Source organism: Nannospalax galili, unplaced genomic scaffold (assembly GCF_000622305.1).
Source record: "Nannospalax galili isolate Female #2095 unplaced genomic scaffold, S.galili_v1.0 scaffold796, whole genome shotgun sequence".
Classification (NCBI taxonomy): Eukaryota; Metazoa; Chordata; class Mammalia; order Rodentia; family Spalacidae; genus Nannospalax; species Nannospalax galili.
In genome coordinates this window covers 1,056,486-1,079,159 of record NW_008337084.1, presented here as the reverse complement: position 1 = coordinate 1,079,159, position 22,674 = coordinate 1,056,486, and the positions used below count along the sequence as shown (strand labels likewise).

Below are 22,674 nucleotides of genomic sequence, written 5' to 3'. Positions count from 1 at the left end.
GTTCTCAGCATCCAGATGGCAACTAATAACCATCCATAATCCAGGTTCAGGGAATCTGGTGCCTTCTTCTGACCTCCTCCAGGATAACAGGACATGGGTGCACTTACATACATGCAGGCAATACACTCATACACATAAAATAAAAATATGAAATAAAACTTAAAAAAAATTTTTTTTGGTCTTTTTGAAACAGGGTCTCCCTATAGCCCCAGCTGTCCTGGAACTCACTATGTAGACGAGGCTGGCCTTGAACTCAGAAAGATCCGCCTGCCTTTGCCTCCCGAGTGCTGGGATTAAAGGCGTGCACCACCACGCCCCGGCTAAATGAAGCATTTTTAAAAATAAATCTCACCGGCCTGGGAGTGCAGCTTGGTGCTGGAGCACATGTTTAGCGCACATGAGCCCTGGTTCAATCCCCAGCACAAAGGTAGGTAGTGAAATGTCTTTGCAAATGTCACGACTTGACATAGGGGCTGGTTTCAGGGCAGAAAACGAACCCTGGAAGAGACTCCGGAAGCTCTGCCAAAGGCCAGAGCAAACCAAGGAGGGGACTCCTCATGAACTTTTCAATCCATCAGAAATCTGAGGTGCAAAGACAGCTAAATGAATTTGATTTCAAGAAGGAAAAGAAAAGTAGGTGAGTGGCGGGAGAAGGGGTGGCTTATCACAGAAGGGGATAAAGGCAGCTTCAGAGGAGGGAGCCAGAGTGGAGCGCCAAGAGCGGAAAGCGAGCGAAACCGCCCACCATTCTGCAAGACAGGGTCTCAGCCTGAAAGCACAAAGACACCCAGAATTCTCAAGTGCTCCGATCTTATGTCTGTGACACAGCCTTACCAGAGTGCAGGCAGAGCTGATCTCAAGCTAGCAATAGATGTGGCAATGCCTGAATCCAGCTCTGGCACAAATTCCACTGAGGGAGCCCTCAATCCAAGCAGCCTGACAGAAGAAGGGGAGGCACGACCCCTTCTGGAGCTAAATATTATATATGTCAATTCTCCTTGAGACACACTATCACATAGTAAAAAATATAAGATATAAGAAGCAAAACATATGCCGTAAGCTCAAGCCAGTAAAGATTCAGTGTGAGGGACAAATGAACATGTGAGACTGCAGAGTCCATAACTGCGCTCAAGGACCTAGAAGAAAAGACCGACCACGTGTGAAGAGACATTTCAGCAGAGAAACAGAACTGTGAGAAAGAACTCAAAGGAAATACAGAAAAGAAAATCTGAACCAGAAAGGACGTAATAAGCTCAACAGCAGACTGGATACCCAGGAGAAGTCCAGGAAAGCAGAAAACAGACTAATAAAAGTGTCCTAACTAAAACAAAATAAAATTTAAAAAGGAATGCAAAAAGTACAGACTTGACTATCTGTGATGACGGACTATGTGAAACATATGCACACAAAAATAGCTCATGTTACACGAGAACAAACAGCAAGACAGAAGAAATATTAAAGGACAAAATGGTTGACAGCTGATGAACACTGTAAACAGACTGTGATTTCTCTGGCAGCCAGTAACAGAACTATATACAAATATCTGGACTCTGTTCCATGTTCCCGGCATAGGGGTATTCTGTATATCTTTGCTCTAATATCTGGTTTCTGACTCAGTTTCTGACACAGCTCCCTGGAACAGAAGCCTCTTTTGTTCTAGAAGGGAGACTCTCACAGCTCCTGTGTGGAAGCTAGCCACCAGAAAGACTCTTGTCATGATTAGAGGCTTATGGCTTCCAGCACCACCCACCCTTGAGGAAGGAGAGAGGACCAGGAGATTGACTTAATAATTGACAATGCCTAAGCAAAGAAGCCTCGATAAAAATGCCTTCCACTAGAAGGCTTGGAGAGCATCTAGGCTGGTGAACACACCCATGAGCAGAAGGTAGCAAGTCACACAGGGACACAAGCATGTATGTCTGGGGCCTTCCAGAGTTCTCACTGTCTCCATCTGACAGCTCACTTGTGTCCTTTATCACATTCCCTATCAATATAATAAGCCAGAGAATTAATCAACAGTTTCCCTAAGTTCTAGGAACCATTCTAGCAAAGGATCAAAACCAAGAAGGGGGTTGTGGCAACCTCTGATTTATACCTAGTTAGTCAGAGCATAACAGGCAAGTGGATTTGTGATGCTGTCTGAAGTGAGGCCAGTCTCATGGAGCTGAATGCTTCCTCTTGGGTCTGCACTAATTCCTGTCAGAATAGGATCAGACTGAATTGTAACACACAGCTAAAGTCAGAATTTCTTGGTGTAGAAAACCACATATCTGATCACAGAAGTGTTCTTCATTGAGAGTAAACAGGAAAAGCAGTCTGTGCTTTCCTCTTACACACTTTGAATCTGCCAAGCAGAATAAGCACAAGGAAAGCTCTATCCTACCTCTGAAACAAGGTAAATCTTATGACTTTATGTTAAAAACAATAGATGAGGGGCTGGAGAGAGGGCTCAGCAGTTAAGAGCACTGACTGCTCTTGCAGAGGACCTGAGTTCCATTCCCAGCACCCACATGGCAGCTACAAACCGTCCTTAACTCCAATTTGAGGGGAATCTGACGCCCTCCGACGCCCTCTTCTGACCTCCACAGCATTGCATGACACAGGTGCACTCACACACATGCAGGCAATACACTCATACATATAAAATAAAAAAAAATAATAAATAAAATATTAAAAAAATAGATGAAAATGCTTAACGAGGTGACAAAAATATACCCAAAAGTACCCTCGAAAAAGAAGGTAAAATGAAGACATTTTGAGACAAAGCAGAGAGAATTAAATCTCCAACAGATCTGCATTATAAAAAGTGCTGCAAAAGTTCTTCAGGCTGAGGAAAGCTGACTGCAGATGAAATGCTGGGTCCACCAAAAGAAAAGGACATTAGAAAAACAAATATTTAAATACCACAATAAATAGGAAACAACTACTTTTAGTGCTTTTTAGTTTTGTTTTGTTTCTCTTTTCGGCCTTTTTCAGACAGGGCCTCCCTGTAGCTCCAGCTTTAGACCAGGCTGACCTTGATCTCACAGAGATTGGCTTGCCTCTGCCTCCGGAGTGCTGGAACTGAAAGCGTGCACCACCGTGCCTGGCTATTTTTAGTGTTTTTAATTCTTATACATGTTTGTCTAAGCTGCTCAGAAAGCTAGCGGCATTTCACATCATAAATATGAAAACTGTAGTGCAGAGTTTATGTAGAAATTAAGTATAAAACAAGAGTGCTGGGGACAGGAGAGGCTCAGTGGGACACGATGGAGTCTTATATTGTACAGTGAGTGATTACTTGAAGGTATGTTCTGCTGCAGGGTACATGCTGTAATTTCTGGAGTGACCACTAAAAATAGCTCAAAGTCGTAGATATAAAACTAATCAAAGTAGCCGGTGTGGTGGCACACGCCTTTAGTCCCAGCACTTGGGAGGCAGAGGCAGGTGGATCTCTGTGAGCTCAAGGCCAGCCTAGTCTACATAGCAAGTTCCAGGTCAGTTGGGGCTACAGGGAGACCCTGTCTCAAAAAGGACCAAAAAAAAAAAAAAAACCTAATCAAAGTAGATGTAGTAGAGAGCTGAAAAAAAAGACTTACCCAGAATAAGACAAGAGGGTTAAAGAATGACCAAGCCCAGAACAATAATAAGGAATGATCTAATATTCCAATTAAAAATCCAGTTGTCAGATGCACAAGACAAGATTTGACTATATAGTTCAAGTATATGTATTTTAGAAACATCACAGGCTAAACATAAAGGATGGAAGAGAGGTGTAACATGCATGCAATCATAACACATAAGAAGCTCATGTGGCTACATGGAGTAGACTCCCAGGCAAAGAGTCCTACAGACAATGAGCTACATGTTATAATAATGTAAGATCAAGCATCAGGGGCCTTACACATCTGAGTGTGTACAAACCTAACAGGGCTTCTCAATACAATGTGTACAGGGCAACAGAACTAGGAAGAAACAATTCCACAATCACTGTTGTCAATTTTAACATCTTCCTTCCAGCAAGCAAGAAATAAGTCAACAAAACATACATACTCTGGACTGAAACTAAAGGACTTTACAGACACTGTATTCAAGAGCTACATATACTTCTTTCCAGGACACACAAATTGTTCACCAAGAGTGATCACATGCTGGGCCACAAACTATCAGACACCTAAAATATAGAACATATTTTCTGATCAGGTAATTTTTTTTTTTTGTCTTTTGTTTGTTTTTTGGGGACAGGGTCTCCCTGTAGTCCCAGCTGGCCTGGAACTCACAGAGATCTGCCTTGGCTCCACTTCCCAAGAGCTGGAATTAAAGGCATGCACCACCACATCCAGCCTAATCAGGCAATATTAAGTAAATTAGCAACAATAAGATAACTATGTAGAAATGAAATGGCAGGGTTGGAGAGGTGGCTGAGTGGTTAAGGGGCTGCTCTTACACAGGACATGGGTTTAGTTCCCAGATCCAATATGGTGGCTAAGAGCCATCAGAAACTCCACTTCTAGAGGATTTGATACCCTCTTCTGGCTTCCACAAGCAATGCACACACATGGTGCACTTACATACAAGCAGCTATAACATTCATATGCATAAAATAAAAATAAATAAATAAAAAAATTTTTTTAAAGAAACTAAATAGCATACCTATGGGTAAGTGAAAAGTCAATAAAGGTATTATAAACTATCTTTGAATGACAAAAAAATAACATCAAATGAAGCAGTGCTTAGAGGGAAATTTTACAAGTGTAAGTGCTACTGTTAGGACAAAGCACAGAGCCAGCTTTCTCAGCTTTGTTCTTAGGAAGCTAAAGGATGCCTAAACTGTTCTTATAAGCTGAAGATACTCATAAAAATAGACATTAACCTTACATAAAATGGAACAACTGAAAAAAAGAAAGACAAAAGTCATTATTTGAGAAGTTAGTAAGATTGGTAATCCCCTTTGCAATACTGATAAATAGAGAAAACAAACTATCAATATAAGGAAGGAAAGAATAATCACTATTACGGATTCTTCAAGATTTAAGAGACACTAACATGGTCTGGCGAGGTGGCTCAGCAGGTCAAAGCAACTTGCTGCCAAGTCTAATGGCCTGAGTTCAATTTCTGGGACCCACATAGTAGAAAGAAAGAACTGAAAGTTGTTCTCTGACCTCCACACATGTGCCATGGTGCATGCATACTTTGTGCACATACACATACACAAACACAAAATACATAAGTAAATGTGAAAAATAAAAGGGCACTAACAGATATACACATTTGACAACTCAGATGAAATATATTTTTGAAATATAGAATTTATCAAAACAGATACAAGACGATTCTTGCAAATTAAATAGTCTTATGTCTAATTAAAAATAAACCAGGTGTGGTTGTCTGCATGTATAATCACAATGCTCAGAAGGCTAAAGTAAAAGAATGATCAGTTCAAGGAAGTTTGGCCATACAGCAAGACCCTCTCTCAGAACAATAGAAATAATAATAATAATAAGTTCAATTCCTGAGGATACTTCAGACTTACATAGCTTTATCAACAAATTCTACCAAAAATATAAGAAACACCACTAATCCTCATTCTTTTTATAAACAGAGCATCACAGAAACTTCTAAATCTATTCTACGAGGTCATCAGAACACACAATACTTGAGAACGATGGAGCAATGTCTCCCATGAACGTAGATGTGAAACTATTTGTGAATATCAACAAAGCAAACCCAGCAGTGTAGAGAGGACTGACTATACACCATGATCTCAAATTGAATTTATAATATGAATACCAAGTTCATTCAACATTAAAAAAGTAAATCAATATGATCCACAATATTAACAGAATAAGTAAGAAAAAATGATGATGTCCATAAGTGAAGAGAAATTCTATACTTTTTACTGAAAAAAAAAAAAAACTCTTAGCAAACTACAAACATGCTTCCTCATTGTGACAATGAGGGTCTAGGAGAAACCTACAGCCAGCTTCGTTCTTAAACAAGTAACATTAAACCTTCTTCCCATAAGATCAGGAGTGAGGCAGGGCATCTGTTCCCAACACATTTATTAATAAAACAGTGCAATGAGACAGGAAGTAGGAAATAAAAGTAGTAGAGATTTCTGTGAAAACTGCAGCTGTTCAGAAATGATTACATGTGTGAAAATTATACAAACTCTATTAAAAAACCCATCTAGGCCAGGCACAGTAGTGCATACGTTTAGTCTCATCACTCAGGGGGCAAAGCCAGAGCATCAGGCATCCCAGCGGTGCCTCCATTTGGCACGATCGTCAGGGTTCCCCGTACGGGCCACCATTTGTCGTGAGCATCAGGGTCCCCATACGGGCCACCATTTGTCGCGAGCCGGGACTCTGCCAGCAGAGTCCCGGAAAGACGACACAGACACCAAGGTGAGGTTCAAGCTTCTGTTTCTCTTTCTCCTTTATTCTCTCGTATTCTCTTCACTATGATGCTGGCTCTCCATGATGCTGGTCCCCTCTATAATGCTGTGTCCTTATGATGCTGTGTCCTGTCCTACACACACTTCAGCTCTTTATATAGCATTTCCTACAGCCCTCCCCCCAGCCGGTATCAATCAGGGCCAGCGGGCAGGCAGAGTGCAGCTCATTAGCCACGTAGCAAGATCATCAGGCTGGCAGCACCTGTTTTGGGGCTCACCATACTTCAGAGTTGGGGTAAACAAGCGGGATTCACGAGCCTTGGCAATCAGCCAAGAGTTGGAGTAAACAGCACGAGGTTTGGCAGCCAGCCAGGGCTCCATCTTTGGCTGGCTCGGCTGTCTCGCTTCCCACAAAGGCATGCAGATCCCTGTGAGACTGAGGCCAGCCTGGTCTACATAGCAAGTTCAAGGCCAGCTAGGGCTACAGGGAGACCCTGTCAAAACCAAACCAAACCAAACAAGAAAACAAACAAGCAAACAAAAAAACAAAAACATCTAGGACTAATGCATAACTTTAGAAATCACAGGGTATAAGGCCAATGTAAGAAAGAATTTATTATATTTCAATATACTAGTAACAAATAATTGGAAAATAAATGTTCAGTAACATCAAGCAAATACCTAGAACTGTGCCCCAGAAAAGATGGCAGGATCTACACATCAAGTATCTAATACTGGGAAAAACTCAGTGAGGCAGAAAGAGACTACTACAGTACCCTTCTTTTAAAACACCAACAACCATCCCAAATAAAAGATTTTTAGAGACATTTTTAAGGTAGAAATATTTATTTCCCAATTATTTGTTACTAGTATCTTGAAATAGAATAAATGCTTTTTTACATTGGCTTTATGAGTGAAATGTAAATATGGAGCTATGTATTAGAAGATACTGTGGCTAACAGAATATGATAAAATCATATAAATGAATATGAGATCATCCCTTTAACAAATACATGCCTATGCACTTATAGGGCAGAATCAAGATGTCCTGCAACTTAGTTTCAAATAATTCAAAAAATTATATCCAAACATTCAAACATACATGTACATATTATATAGAGATACCCATACCAAAACATGCATACATATATGCACCCAAATCTGCAGTTGCTTACATTCCTTATACAAAAAGACAAAGCATCTGTATATGAGTGACTACTCCCTTCCTGCACAGATTATTTACAATACCGAACGCAGTCTAACTGTTACCTAGATAGTTGCTTTACTGCACTACTGAGGGATTAACGACAAGAAAATGGCCTGCACATATATTCAGAAGGCTTTTTTTCAAATATTTTCAACTCTCTGATACAGAGAGCCAGCTGTTTATCCACACCTACATAAACATACATAAAATGCACCCACAGAACAGGGCAATCATATGAATAAACTCATGAGCATGGCCAGATCCAAAGCAAATTGCAAAAATAGTAATAAACACACACCTGGTCAGTCATAGGATATATGAGCTCATTGTATTGCTCTTTCAACTTATGAAAAATTGAAAACTTCAAAATAAAAAGCAGGGTAAAATATAGTCATATTTCTTCAATAAGAGGTATTTCCTCAAAATATGACAGAAGCTTATCTAGGCCAGTTTACTTTGATTTTTTCAGAGAAAGTACACAATTCTGGACTATTTCATTCTGCAAAAACTCTCTTCTGTATTCTTCAGTCTAGCACTTCTAGTTCTGGACAAGCCATTAAAACTGTCAAGATGAACTCTTTTGACACGAATGCCATGCTCTGCTCAGAACTGCAGTCGCAACACTTCTTAGAAAAGACTGAGTAGCCAGGGAAAGGCAATTCTATCATTATTCATTTCCTTCCTAAAATGGAAACCACTCTTCCCTCAGCAAACAGTCACACAGCTTTACTGGCAAGTTCTTCAAAAGCCCAAGGTGTAGGTCAAAAGTCGTAACAATTCTGACCCCCAAATCACACAGATAACAATAAAACAGTATTACAAGTCAATTATAAATACAGGCACCTCTAGCACACTATAATCCATAAATTAATCTACGCAGCCAATACTTTCTGTTTTGTTCTAATCATGAATCATTACAAATAGAAAAATTGAAAATAAAAATATTAGTGAGCAGACACTGAAAATAATGCATGGATAAGGTTTTGTACATACAGAGACTCTAAATATAAATGGAATTGATCACCCCGCTAGGCATGGTGGATGGAAGCAACATGAGCACACAAAGATCCACCGCAGTCTCTATACCAACAGGAAGCACAATAACATTTTAATAATGAGGTATTTATAACAACATAGGAAGTATCTGGAATAAATCTAACACAAAACAGGAAACATCTTTATGAAGAAAAGCATAAAGAAGATTTTAAAGAAGATCTAAATAAATGGAGAGAAGACTACTGTCACTGCAGTCACACATGAAAGGCAGCAGGCTTCCTTTTCATGGAAACAGACAAGGTAGCTCTGCATTTATACAGAAGCAGGACCAAGAACAGCAAACATGTAAGTCCAAGCATGAAGATGAGATGTGGGGCTCTGCACTACCATGTAGCAATTGTTACCATGAAGATACAGTAAATAACACAGGGGCACATGAGATGAAAATATAGGCAAATATACCAAATCTACTTAATATACAGCAAGAATAAGAAAATACGATAATAAAAAAGCATTATAATTTTCAGAAAATATATTGTATACTTCATAAAGCCAAGAAAATCAATGGGAAAACCATTAGAACACTGAGTGTACTCTCTTGGTCCCTATGGGAAATGATAGGAAAGTATTTAATGCAATTTGAAGGATCAAAGAAAGAGCGTCTTAAAGAACAGACAGCTAAGCTAAAATCAGAAAAGCTAGTCATAAGCCAAAGAGAGGCAGGTATATGTTGTTCCCAGAAGGAAAAAGCCAGCATGATAAAGGCTCAGAGGCAGAGAGCAGGAGGAACAAAGGAACAGGACAAGCCCATGTGGTGGCACAGGCCTTAATCCCAGCACTGGGGGAAGGCAGAGGCAGGCAGATTTCTGACTTCAAGGCCATCCTGGTCTACTGGTCTACATAGTGAGTTCTAGGCCAGTTGGGGCTACAGGAGACCGGGGGCCGGGGGGAGAACACGAACACAACAAAGGCTCTGAAGGCAGACAGCATGTGGCTTAGGAGGAGCTGTCCCTTCTGCAGCAGACAGAGCCTAGAATTCAAGAAAGCAAAAACCCATTCAGAGTGGTGACAGAGAGCACGCACTACCAGCAAAGAAGCTGGGCCCACCCTCACTCTGAAGCCAGCAGGGCATCTTGTACATTGTAACATTCAGCAGCCAACTGATAATGATTGAATATGTTCTTCAGAAAGGGCATAATTTACAGGACATTAGGGTCAGAGGTGAGGAGGAATGGAAGAGCAAAGCATTGGGAAGATGGAGTAAGGGTTGCTCTAGAGCGTTGGGTGGGACACGATGGTGGCCTGCACTGGTGGGATAACAACGTGGAAGACAAGTGGGCAGGCTGGAGAGAGTAGAAGTAGCAACGCACAGGCTTTCTGAGTGGCAGAAGTCAGACTGAAGAGTGGAGGAAGCCCCAGGGCTTCTCATTCTCAGGCTGGATCATTCCCCAAGACAAGCAGGCTTAGGGTAGGATGACACGGCAATAGCAATTTTGCATCTGTTTTCTCTGCATGGTGCTGGGGACAGAACCTTAGATCTCACACATACGAGGCAAGTGCTGTCTTACTGAACCATCCCAGCCCCACAGCAGGTTTGAGCATGCTGGAAGAGGCCTACAAATGGAATTGTCCAGTGTACTTCTAATTAGAAAACAAAATCTTGAAAAACTTACCTATTTTTGTCAAAGGATGTCCTAGCCAAACGTGACTGCAGGATAGCTGTTATCTATGGAAAGGGAACCATTTAAAAAGTGTGGATGTGGGTATTTATAAGTGAGATATCAACAGAAGTTAATTCACAATCAAAGACAGCAATTGTTAGGAACACTCACCATGGCGGTTTGGTCACCTAGCTTGTCAAGACAGGATGCTCTGTGCAGCTACAATGTCATAAACACACAATTAGTTTTCCTTGCAGATAATATCAAGTACTTCTTTAGAAGCAATGGAAAAATATTGATTACTCTGTTACTTAGTAACAGTCTAGATTACGTCTGATTCGCTTATGGCTTTTCCTATACTTTTCAAATACAATATATTTGAGTAAATCTACAACATATTTAGAAAAGTGACAACTTCAGTAATTTGAAATATAAAGACTTAAAGATGCAGTGGTGTATACTTGTAGTCCCAGCACTTGGGGTAATAATGGGGTGGGGCAGGGCAGAAGGAACAGCAAATCAAAATGAGCATTGGCTACATAGAAAGTTTGAGACCAGCTTAACACACGTGAGCCCCTTTATCAAAACAAAACAAAACAAAAACTAATACCAGGGTTTCTGGCACAGAAGTCACTGACTTACCTGCAGCAATGTCTCCACAACATCCTCTACCTTCCCTGAAACATCCAGTTCAAAGACATATTCCATTTTGCCCTGCAGAGAGAAGCAGCAGCCTGTCAAGCCTGTTGCCTTACGATCATCTGCACAGCACCTGCTACTTCTGGGTTTCTGCCTAGGGTCCTCCAGAATGACAGCTCCAGGGAGTGACCTGCGGGTCCCTGAGTGTCTTTGTCACTCTCTGCATTCTACTCACTAGGGCTTAGTCAATGTTTTCTGTTCTAGTTCTTTGAGGGGTCAAATTAGGAGTTTTATTTTGAGGTCTCTCTTCCTTTTTTAATGCGTCCACTGATCTTTACAAACATCCTCCCAGTACTGCATTTTCTCCCAAATGCTGTGGCACGCTGTCCTTGCTTCCATTCGTCTTACACTGCCTTCGGTGTTCTCTGGGCTTCTGGGCTTCTTCTTCGGTCTATTGACTGAGAACATGCTATGCAGCTGCCACCTCTGCCTCTTCCAGTTCTACTTTGACTTTGCTGTGGTCAGTGACTTCAGTCTTCGCTCTGTTGAGGCTTGCTTGGGGCCCTACCTGCTCGGCAGTGTGCCTTCTGCAGCTGGTGGATGGGAAGTTTTGGGCCGTATCCATGAGGTCCATTTGGTCTACAGTGTGCTTCCTGGCTACATTTTACTCACTGTTGGGGTCTGCTACTGCCACTGTGCTGGTGTCTAGCTCTCCCTCAGTCCTCTCAATGTTTGCTTCGTATGTTCTGGTGCTCTGAGGACGGGTACATATATTATGTGATGGTAATCTTACATGGCAGCTTGATTGGGCTACATGATGTCAAAATATTTCATTAAATCTTGTTTCTGGGTCATCTATGAGGCTATATTTGAATGAAATTAACTAGAGTTAGCTAGACTGTACTCAGACTTCACTAGCAGACTGACCTCCCTGGTGGGAATGAGTCTCACAGAATATGTCAAGGCCCAAAGAGAATAAGAGTAGGTAGAAAAAAGAAATCCCTCTTCTGTGACTGTCTTCCTTCGGGGATATGGGCCTTATCCTGCCTTCAGACTCATGCTCAGCTTACACTTTTGGCTCTTCAGGGGCTAATCAGTCTCTAGAATCTCATGAGTCTTTATAATAAATTCCTTATAATAATCTCTCTAATCTCAGTCTCTGCCCCCTTACACCTAGATCATTTAAGCTGTTCCTATTAGGTAATTTTTGTTTTTTAAGTTAAAAAGCTAATTCAATTCATTTGGGCTAAAGTCTGTGGCTCCCTTGGGTAATTCTGTTATAATTGGTAAGTTCAATATTACCACATTTGATTAAAGATTTTAACAGAATCAGAAAAATCTTATTGTTCCAAATCACTGTATAAATTTCTAGGGATACATATAAAAATTTTACTTACCCTTTCTATCTTATATGGTGCAACGATATTGTGTTCTTTAATAAAATATACCTGGGAAAGACAAGTCAATACTGAAGTAACAACCAGAATTTATCACTGTAAAGAGTAACTATAAAATATTATGAGTTCAATGGTTTAAATCATTGTTACATAATCTGTATTTGCAAAATTTCTTGTATTTATAATAGTATTTAAAGTGCTAGTATTTGAATAACAAATATTATATTAAAAAGCAAATCCTCAAGGGACCAGGTGGCAACAATTACTGGATAAGTAAACACTAGGCTGTTTTGTGACTGTTATCATTTGTGTCAAGTAACCAATTGCACCAGGGAAGGAAGCACATCTAAGGGCCAATTTCCTAAGAAGTGGGTAAAGCAAAGGCATGGGGGTATGAGATACATTCAGTAATATTAAGGAATGTGTCCGTTGAGTATCCACTACAGGTGCCCCAGGATGTTACTCTGCACCCTCTGCCGGTTCACAGACACTACAGGCAGCAGCACCCTCCTTTAGCCAATTCTGTTCTCTGTGGCAAAACTCTTTTGTGACTTCTTTAGGACCCGTAACAGGTTTTCAGCAGACTAAACTATTGAACCCTCTCCTCTGATGGTCACATAAGGTGTCCAGAACCCGCAAGTCACTAATCCGATGGTCAGTTCTCAAGCCTTCCTCAGCTGCCTTTCTCAGAATCTGTGGCAGAGCAGACGGTGGGGCAGAAGTACTGTCCACATGGCTCCACGGCACTCCTGCTCCTTCTTCTTCATGTTAAAGGACTACAGGGTCTTGGTCTTCAGATTCTCTGTCCATACTACTTAATCCCTAGCAAATCTTGTCCAGCCCCAGAGCTAAAAAACTCGCCAGAAACTCCAACTCTCCCATTTACCTGTCTAGCTTCAGCCTCCTCTCTGAAACCCAGACAAGTGCATCTCAGCATCTGCTCTGCATCTCGGGAGGTCAAAAGACAGCTCATACTTTCATTCTCATCAAGCGTGCTTGCCCCCACCTTTTCATTTCAATAAATGTCATCACTATCTTAGTTGAAAGTCTCTCTAGATTGTTATTTATGCATTGCAGCTAAATCATTAGGCCATCTACCAGGCTATTCTTCAGAGCATATCCAGAAAATGACTAGCTGTCACCACTTCTGAACATCTCAAGTGTCCCTGGCTCCATTCTTGCCCTATACAGCTCGCTGTCCACTGAGATGCCAGGATTTCAAGCATAGGAATCAGGTCTGCTTCCAAGTATGATGTGGTTTTTCTTTTTTACCCTTTACTCTAAAATCTTACTATGGCCCAGAGGCCACCCATAACAATGTTCCTGCCCCTGATACAGCCTCCTTGTGAGAATTTGCTCTCTCCCCGACTCCCACATTCAAGGTGGGCCATCCTTCAGTGCCTCACCCACCTCAGGGCTTATCCCTGGCAGTCTCTGAACCTTTTCTCCTGACTTTACAGAATTCCCATATGCTACCATTCCTAATCATTGCCTTTCTCACTTGTGGCACTGGTCATGTGGCTCCTCAGTGAGTGTTTCCTGACCAGTCTGTCTAAAGCAGACAGTAATACAGTATTATTCTTTATAATGCCCCCTGTTGTCCTGCTTTCATGTCTTCATAACATTTACCACTGAGATTTATTTATTTATTTATTTATTTATTTATTTATTTATTTATTTTTACCATTACAAAGCAAAATTCATGGAAAGGCTTTGGTTATCCTGACATTTCTGGGGCCATGCATGCAATATTTATTGAACATGTGAATTAAAACTATTCTTTACACATATGTACACATAAGCACATTTTTGGAATAGCAGCAATAACCACAATAACAAAAGTCAAAAATAAAAACTCTTTAAGTCTGAGTACTAAATCCTGCTTCTAAGATCTGGCGAGTAGTGAGCACTCAAACGAACAAACAAAAACCAAAAACACTGCCTATCCAAGTCCTTTATATGAAGAGCTTAAAATAATACTTTGAAGGGTTGGAGAGATGGCTCAGCTGTTAAGAGCACTGACTGCTCTTGCAGAGGACCTAGATTCGACTCCCAGAACCCATATGGCAGCTATGAACCATCATTAACTCCAGTTCCAAGGGAATCCAAAGCCCTCTTCTGACCTCCACGGCACTGCATGACACAGGTGCACTCACATACATGCAGGCAATACACTCATACAGATAAAATAAAAATAATAAATAATATTAAAAAATACTTTGCAAGAGTAGCTTGTGTCCAGACACTCCTGGATTTGGAGTTGGTTTGAGATCTCTGCTACAAACTATTAAAAGCAATTGGGAGGACTTTGGAGTTTTATTTCTAAGACCAAAATGAAGCCAAAACTTGGCTTAAATGGGTACTTTTACAAAAGAACAGCTACTTTTAAGTGAAAAGGTATCTTTTTCCTTCCAAGATAAGGATGCCCCAGCCTAAGGTCATGAAGTGGTAAGAAATATGGACATAGGAACACAGGACCAAAATTTTTATTAATGGTGCTCATTCCACAAAGCACTAGATGACTGTACCTATTTCCACTTACATCATTAAACAAATAAAGCTGAAGCCAGCTCATAAAATCTTTTCTTCTTTAAAATTAAAGGAATCGTGGCTAGAGAGATTGTTCAGCAGTTAGGAGCTGCATTGTTCTTGCAGAGAACCCAAGTTCAGGTTCTAGCACCCATGTCAGGTGACTTACAACAGCCTGTAACTCCAGTTCTAGGGGATCCAATGTCCTCTTCTGGCCTCTGTGAGCACTACTCACATACACAAACCCACACATAGATACACACATATACCCTACACAATTAAAAAAATTATAATCTAAGGGGCTGAAGAGATAGCTCAGCAGTTAAGAGTACTGGCTGCTCTTGTAGAGAACCCAGGTTCAGTTCCTAGCACCCATGTAGCTAACCCTCAGTTACAGGGGATCTGATGCCCTCTTCTGACTTGAACAGGCATTGTATGCATGGATGCACTTATATGCACACAGACAAAACATACACATAAAATAAAAATAAATAAAAATTTAAAAAATAATCTAAAACTAATGGAACCATAAGAGACAGTTTCAGAAAATTACTTAATCTCAAATCTCTTAGATTTCATAAAATAAGACAGTGAGGGCCACCCTTGCCTCATCCCCATTTGCCACCTTGTGATGCTCCATACTGTCACTGGTAAAGCTTTAGGTCAAGTTCTGAAGTGCAGTCATCTGGGTATCTTTGTTTCCCACAGCTTTTCCTACACTCATTTGATCACACAATGATGTTTCTCTGAACGCTTCAACAAAGTACAGAACTAGAACTCGAAAGAGACTCAAGGCAACACAGCTAACACATCTTTTTACAGATAAAGAAGGTGAAAACCATAGTCAAAAGAGAATAGAAGACTGCTATCTGTTTTTACATAAAATAAATTTTAAGTCTATAAATTAATTATACAATAGCAGGAAAACTATGTTTTAATTAGTATTGTGGTAGCTGTACTATATTGAGCACAACAGTAGGTACATAAATGAATATAGCATATATTTGAATGAACAAAACACAATGGCTCAGGGTCACACTGATAGAAGAAGCTACCATCCACCCTGAGTCAGTGCTGGTCTGTCTCCAATAAGCTTGAGATCACATCTCAGGCCTTGCACTGGCCTCCCAGCTTGGAACAGCAGGAGGCCACAGGAGGACCTGAGACACCTTCATTCCAACTTTCCCATACTGAGCTCCTGAGACAAAGGCACAGTCACATAAGATGTATACTTAGTAAACATGAAGGGTCCCATTGGAGAATCACGTCTTTTAAAAAGTTCATTTTGCAATGACTACATTTGAAAAGCATTTACTATTTACTCCAAGGGTCTTTAGTTGAGTTTTCTATAAGTAAATAAGTTCGACACCTTCATTCCAACTTTCCCATACTGAGCTCCTGAGACAAAGGCACAGTCACATAAGATGTATACTTAGTAAACATGAAGGGTCCCATTGGAGAATCACGTCTTTTAAAAAGTTCATTTTGCAATGACTACATTTGAAAAGCATTTACTATTTACTCCAAGGGTCTTTAGTTGAGTTTTCTATAAGTAAATAAGTTCTTTGTGCAAAAAAAAAAAAAAATTTACATATATCATGCATAGAAATGTTCATACAAGTTTGGAAAATATATACTAAACATTTTTAATAGGGATTTTTATTGGGTCTTCTTACCTGACTAAAAATGAGTGAAATGCCCCAAGATTTTGCCCTAAAATGCAGATAAAAGTCATCAGATAAATAAAACTTTAGGTTGAAGTAAAATTAAGCAGTTAGTGAAAATGACATACTTTGCCAAGTGTCTACCGGCTCCATTTTCTCCATGTTTTCCTATTTTTATACAGTCTCTCAAAGGAATCTGGATAAAATTGAGAAAACATTTTAAAAATAAGCAAAGATAAAGTACACACACACATGCACACACACACACACACGATATTTCTGTTCATGTATAAAATGTGTTTACCTTAAGGATGGGTTGAGATACTGCTTCTGGTTCAAAAATCACTGATTTTGAACATATTTTTAAGGAGCCTCTGATTTTCCTGGAACCACAACAGAAGAGATTATTTGAGGAGCATAGTGACAATCACAAAGAATTAGTTAGAAAGTAGGTTACTAAGGTATCAGCTAATAAAAGTTTAGCAACACAGAAAAAAGGGTACAACAGGAGAAAACACTGCAATCTTTAAAAAAAAATATTTAATTTATTTTATGTGTATGTGTGTATTGCCTGCATGTAAGTGCACCCATGTTGTGCAATGCCTGCGGAGGACAGAAGAGGCTGTCTGATCCCCTGGAACTGGAGTTACAGATAGTTGTTAGCTGCCACGTGGGTGCTGGGATTTGAACCCAGGTCTTCTGCAAGAACAGTCAACCCCAAGCAATCTTTTCTTATCTCCACTCTCAGAGATTAGAGAAACCTGCACATATTGAAATTGGTTTAGTTGAGGACTGCCCCATAAGTCCATCTGTTGCTACTCTTTTTGGTCTTCAAAATGACCCTCCAGAGAAATGAAGAACCAGAAACACTGATGCATGCTGAATCTATATCTCCAGTCAATTCTGTTGGGGTTTAATTCTCTGAATTTGGAAAAGACAACATTAGGCAGCTAAAATTAGTTAACCAAAAGAATTTTTTTCTTTTTTAAAATCATAGAAAAATTAAGGTTGAATTTTGCACATAAAATGCTTTTACCAAAGATTTTGGGGTATCTATTTCATGCTAATTAGCAATTTTAAAGACTGTGACTATTACTACAGGATGAAATAAATCAGATGTGGACTTTATTACTTTCTTCATTTCTCAGGATATCTATATGACTTTAATAAATTTTGGAAGGAACATGCTTGAATGTCTTCGAGGCTATTGTTAATTTTGGCCAGTATCCATCACCTCTATTTTCTCTTATCAAATTGATTTTTATTAGTGATTAAATCAAGACAATAGCTTATTATGAAGTCAAACATAGGTTAGGGAATACTGGACCTAACTATGAAAAATTACCATTAAAAATCAGCACGCCTTTAATCCCAGCACTCAGGAGGCAAAGGCAGGCAGATCTCTGTGAGTTCAAGGCCAGCCTGGTCTACATAGTGAGTTCTGGGCCAGCTGGGGCTACAGGGAGACCCTGTCTCAAAAACAACAACAACAAAAAAAGATCAGTTGCCAAAAGTGCATTTTATATAAAAGTAGAGATTTAAAGATCTCACATTCTTTTTTCTCATTTTTCATGTGTATGTGTTATACGTATGCTTGTGTGTATGTTTGCATGTGTGGACAGAGCTGTGTGAGGAGGAGTGCGTCATGACTGTGCATGTGCATGCGCAGGTCTAAGGCTGATGTCAGGAATCACCCTCCATTGCTCTTCCACCTTGTTCACTGAGTCAGGGTCTCTCAACAAAACCAGTTTCACTAGCCAGCTTCCTCTGGGGATCCCTTCTCTCCGGCTTCCAGGACTACGGCTGCAGGCAGTACCACCCTATCCAGAGGACAGACCTGCAGGCAGCACCACCCCATCCAGAGGACAGAACTGCAGGTAGCACCACCCCATCCAGAGGACAGACCTGCAGGAAGCACCACCCCATCCAGAATTTCACATGGGTTCTAGCTCTAAGCCCCATACTTGAATGGCAAGCACGTTAACCACTGAGCCCTCATATTCTTTACAAACACTTTCATGCCATGTGGGTATTTCTCCAGCTCTTGGCTGGTGTCCTGGTGAATGCTCTCTCTTTGTCCATCCCAAGGTTCCCTGGTTGTCTTGCTTTAAATGAGGCAATTGCAGCTGGATCTGCATATCCAAGGTTCTGTTTCCCTAAATTCAGTCAACTCAGATTTTTAAAAAATTAATTCTAGAAAGTTCCAAAGGCAAAAATTGAATTTGCTGCATACCAAACACTATGCTGAGTATATGGAAATGAAATGATGTGTAGTCACTGTGTCTAATTACAGATGATTTAAAGTAAAAAGATGATGTGTGATAGTTATATGCAAATACTATATTAAATTTTTTAAATTTTATGTTATGTGTTTGAATGTCATGCCTGCCTATATATAAATGCACCTGCATCATATAATGCCTACCAAGGTCAGAAGAGAGCTTTGGATCTCCTGGAACTGGAGTTCTGGACAGATGCTAGCCACCATGTATTGCCTACATGTATGTAAATGTGCCGGTGTGCAGTGTCCACAGAGGTCAGAAGAGGGCGCTGGAGTTAGTCACCATGTGGGTGTGGAACCAAACCCAGGTCCTTTGCAAGAAGGGCCAATGTTCTTAACTGCTGAGCCATCTCTCCAGCACCATGTGTGCATTTATTTTTTAAATATTTTTATTATTTTTTATTTTATGTATATGTATGTATTGCCTACATGTAGGTAAGTGCACCTGTGTCATGCAATGCCAGAGCTTACCTATCACTTAAGTTTCAAAACACATGATTTTTATAAACACAAAGATGTAGAATAGAAAATGCCCACATACCAATCACCTAGCTTTAGTAATTTTTATGTGTTCATTCTTGTTTCTTGTGTAAGCCCCTCAGAGCCTTGCTGGTCTATACATAGAATTCTTAGCTCAGACACTTTTCCCATGAATACTGTAGTATCAATCTCTAAAGAAGCATTCCCTTAATAAAGGATCTAATACTATCACAACTAAAAATGAATAATTCCTTAATATCATCAACTATATAATGTTCAAAAATTTCCATTTCATAAATGTATTTTCATAGTGTTTGTTCAAATCAAAATCCAGTCTACCATCACATTTGACTGCTGTACTCCTCACACCTATTAAATTAAAATAATTTTCCTACATCATTTTTGGGGGGTTGGGGGGGTGACAGAATCTCACTATGTAGCTGGGCTGGCCTGGAACTTACTATGTAGACCAGGTTGGCCTCAAACTCACAGAGGCCTGCCTGCCTTTGCTTCCAGAGTGCTAAGGTTAAGGGTGTGGTCCCATCAGGCCCAGCCTGTTGCCTTTTGTAGTACTGGGATAGAAGCCACGAATCACGAATTCAAGCCAAACCAATTTTGCTTATTGAATCTAGGTGGTATTCCCTTACCCATGTACGTCCTTTAAATTATCCATAAGATTGAAAGATCAGATTCTGGTTAGCTCGTCTATCAGCACTTCAGAGGGAAACACATAATGCCTTCACATCAGCAGATCTGGGGCTTAAGGTGGTATTAATCCTGACATACACTGTATAGTTCTCAGCAGCTTCTTATCTAATGGTTTTAGCTGCCATTGAAATTATGATATACCATATGTAATTATGACAAATGGTTTCTACAAAGAGCCAGACAGAGGTATCTTTGTAGATAATACAGTCTCTGTCACAACTGTTACAGGGGAGATCACACACTGCCCACATATAAACCGATGGTTGTGGCTATTGTATAAAAGTTGCATATAAATAAAACCAAGTATCACTGAGATTTGGCCCAAGGGCTGTAGTTTGTTGACTCTTAGCATAGATGCATTAGTTCTTTAGAGTTTGAAATTTTACCATTCTATCTGTAGTTATTAGCTAGAATTTGTCCACTTTATATTCACCAGCAATTTTGTGACACTGGAGTACAATTTGTACAAGGAAAACAAAAAATTCATCGTATGCTTTGATATATAGCTTTCAAAAATTCAAATCAAAGAAAAGAATTTGGTTTTATAGCAATTAATTAGTACTTATGGAGAAATCAGATTTTGCTTCCGGTTCAGATTGCATTATTTATTTATTTATTTATTTATTCAAATTGCATTCTTCATTTTGCAAATACTGACTTTTTTTTAACTGCTCTGTGCTTTACAATCATTACTCTACTGTGCCATCATCCCAGTGACAAAGAACAAGATACACTGCAATGACAACAGGGATGCCAGGACAACACGATGAGACAGGGAGTCCTGCTCAGCAACCTCAGAGGAACTAGAACCTTCACTTATGGAAAAAACATTGACGTTATGGCCCTCATCTTGTCAGTTACCTAAAAAGAAAGAAGAGAGAAAACTCTATGTGACCCTGCAATTATTTTAAACACATCAGACGTCACAGAGGTCTGTCAGTACATAGACCTCCAGGGCTTACCTTTCCTCGTGGCTGCCCCTGTGCTGAACATGATAAGCTGTGTGCTGCTCAAAGTAGTACTCCTCCAGGTTAAGCAGCAGCAAGGAGAACCTAGACATGGAAGAGGGGAGGACAACATTCTTTTACTTTCAGGAAGCACAAGGAAGCATTGTCTCTTGAAAGTCTGATCCCATACACCCAATCAGGAATCTAAGAAGCACTTGAGAAGCACATGCTGATGACCTGGGTTTGATCCCTGGAACCCATGGTGGAAGGAGAGAACTGATTCCTGAGAGGTGTCCTCAGACTTCCACACATGTACCATGGCACACATGCACCCCCCCCACAAAGATAAATAAGTAAATAAATAAATAAATAAATAAATAAATAAATAAAATAATTTAGGGGACACAAATCAGACTCTACAGGCCGTATTACATATGTAATAGAGAACATTAAATTGGATGGGGGGCAGTAAGAGGAAGGGTGGGAGGGAAGGAACCTAAATACCAACAAATTATATGAAAATCACAAAAATTCAATAAAAAAATAAAAAATAACAATTCAGTTGTATTGCCACAGAAATAAATATATGGCAAAGAAGTAAAAATAAGCATATTGTTTGCTTTAGAGCAAGGGTCAAGGAATAATGACAACATCCAAAATCATGAGGAAAAGCCTTCGGAGAAAGTGTCACACCTGAGACGGATCTTGAAGCTGTTGTGCTGAGGATTAAATAGGGAGGATCACACATAATATTGCTTATTTGGCTTCCTTCTGGAAAAACACTAAGAAGTAAAAAGTATTTTTTTAAATGGTAAAACCAGAAGACTACAGCAAACTGGAGAGATTCAAAGCAAGGAAGAGATGTGAACCAATATCCATGAGAGACAGAAAGCAGACAGGAGAATTAGCAGCAGTCAGAAACAAGAATTCAGATGTTTCTAGAGATGACGCCACACAGGAGAAAATCAGTGCAAGTCACAGGACTTCCCAAATCCAGAAATGCCCATATCAGCTATCAAGAAGACACTTAAATAGAATGGGCAGTCCATGATCAACAGCTTCTAACAAGAAAGAACAACATCAAAACAGGCATAAGAATACATGCCAAAGACTAGAGACCATGCAGGAAACAGAAAAAAAGGTCAAAACAAAGAAGAATGTCTGACTCATAAAATTAATAATTATAAGGAACCAGCTTTACCATCTATTATTGACTTGTCCTCCATTTTAATATCTGTGAACAAGAATTAGTCATAAATTGAGTTTAATCTCCAGTATATTAAAAAAATTAGTCATAGCCGGGTGTGGTGGTGCACGCCTTTAATCCCAGCACTTGGGAGGCAGAGGCAGGCGGATCTCTGTGAGTTCGAGGCCAGCCTGGTCTACATAGTGAGTTTCAGTACAGCTGGGGCTACAGGGAGACCCTGTCTCAAAAAGACCAAAAAAAAAAAAAAATTAGTCATAAGCTACACTTGCCAGAGCACAACATGAACTGCTCAAGAGTTCATCTGAATTTCAGTATAATCACAAGATTTAGGAGGTGGACATTCCTTTGATGTGTTGGGTAACTTACAGGAAGGTATTAATTGGGGAATTACTCACAAGTCATCCCCCTGACTTTTACCTTGTATCTATCTCAAGGCCTAGAAACCCTAGTGAAGGCTGCAGCTGTGCAGTTCTTTCTTTCTCCTCTGCTCTCCAATGGAGTCTCAGGTAGGTCTGAGGTAAAAGTGAGGATCTTAGCAAGGATTCTCTGAAGTGAAGGAGGCCACTGTAGATATCGGGAGGT

At 40.0% G+C, this 22,674-nt stretch overlaps 1 protein-coding gene across 1 annotated transcript in view; it reads right to left on the bottom strand.

Annotated features, from left to right (window-relative positions):
* The window catches only part of Nsmaf (neutral sphingomyelinase activation associated factor), a 63,185-nt gene that overhangs the window by 27,759 nt on the left and 12,752 nt on the right, over positions 1–22,674 (bottom strand). Inside the window, exons 2-9 of the mRNA XM_008832095.2 lie at positions 20,901–20,990; positions 16,774–16,852; positions 16,598–16,665; positions 16,482–16,518; positions 12,277–12,327; positions 10,883–10,954; positions 10,412–10,459; positions 10,253–10,305 (exon numbers count right to left, since the gene is read on the bottom strand). Coding sequence (XP_008830317.1) covers positions 10,253–10,305; positions 10,412–10,459; positions 10,883–10,954; positions 12,277–12,327; positions 16,482–16,518; positions 16,598–16,665; positions 16,774–16,852; positions 20,901–20,990 — 498 coding nt within the window. The remainder of the gene's footprint in view (positions 1–10,252; positions 10,306–10,411; positions 10,460–10,882; positions 10,955–12,276; positions 12,328–16,481; positions 16,519–16,597; positions 16,666–16,773; positions 16,853–20,900; positions 20,991–22,674) is intronic.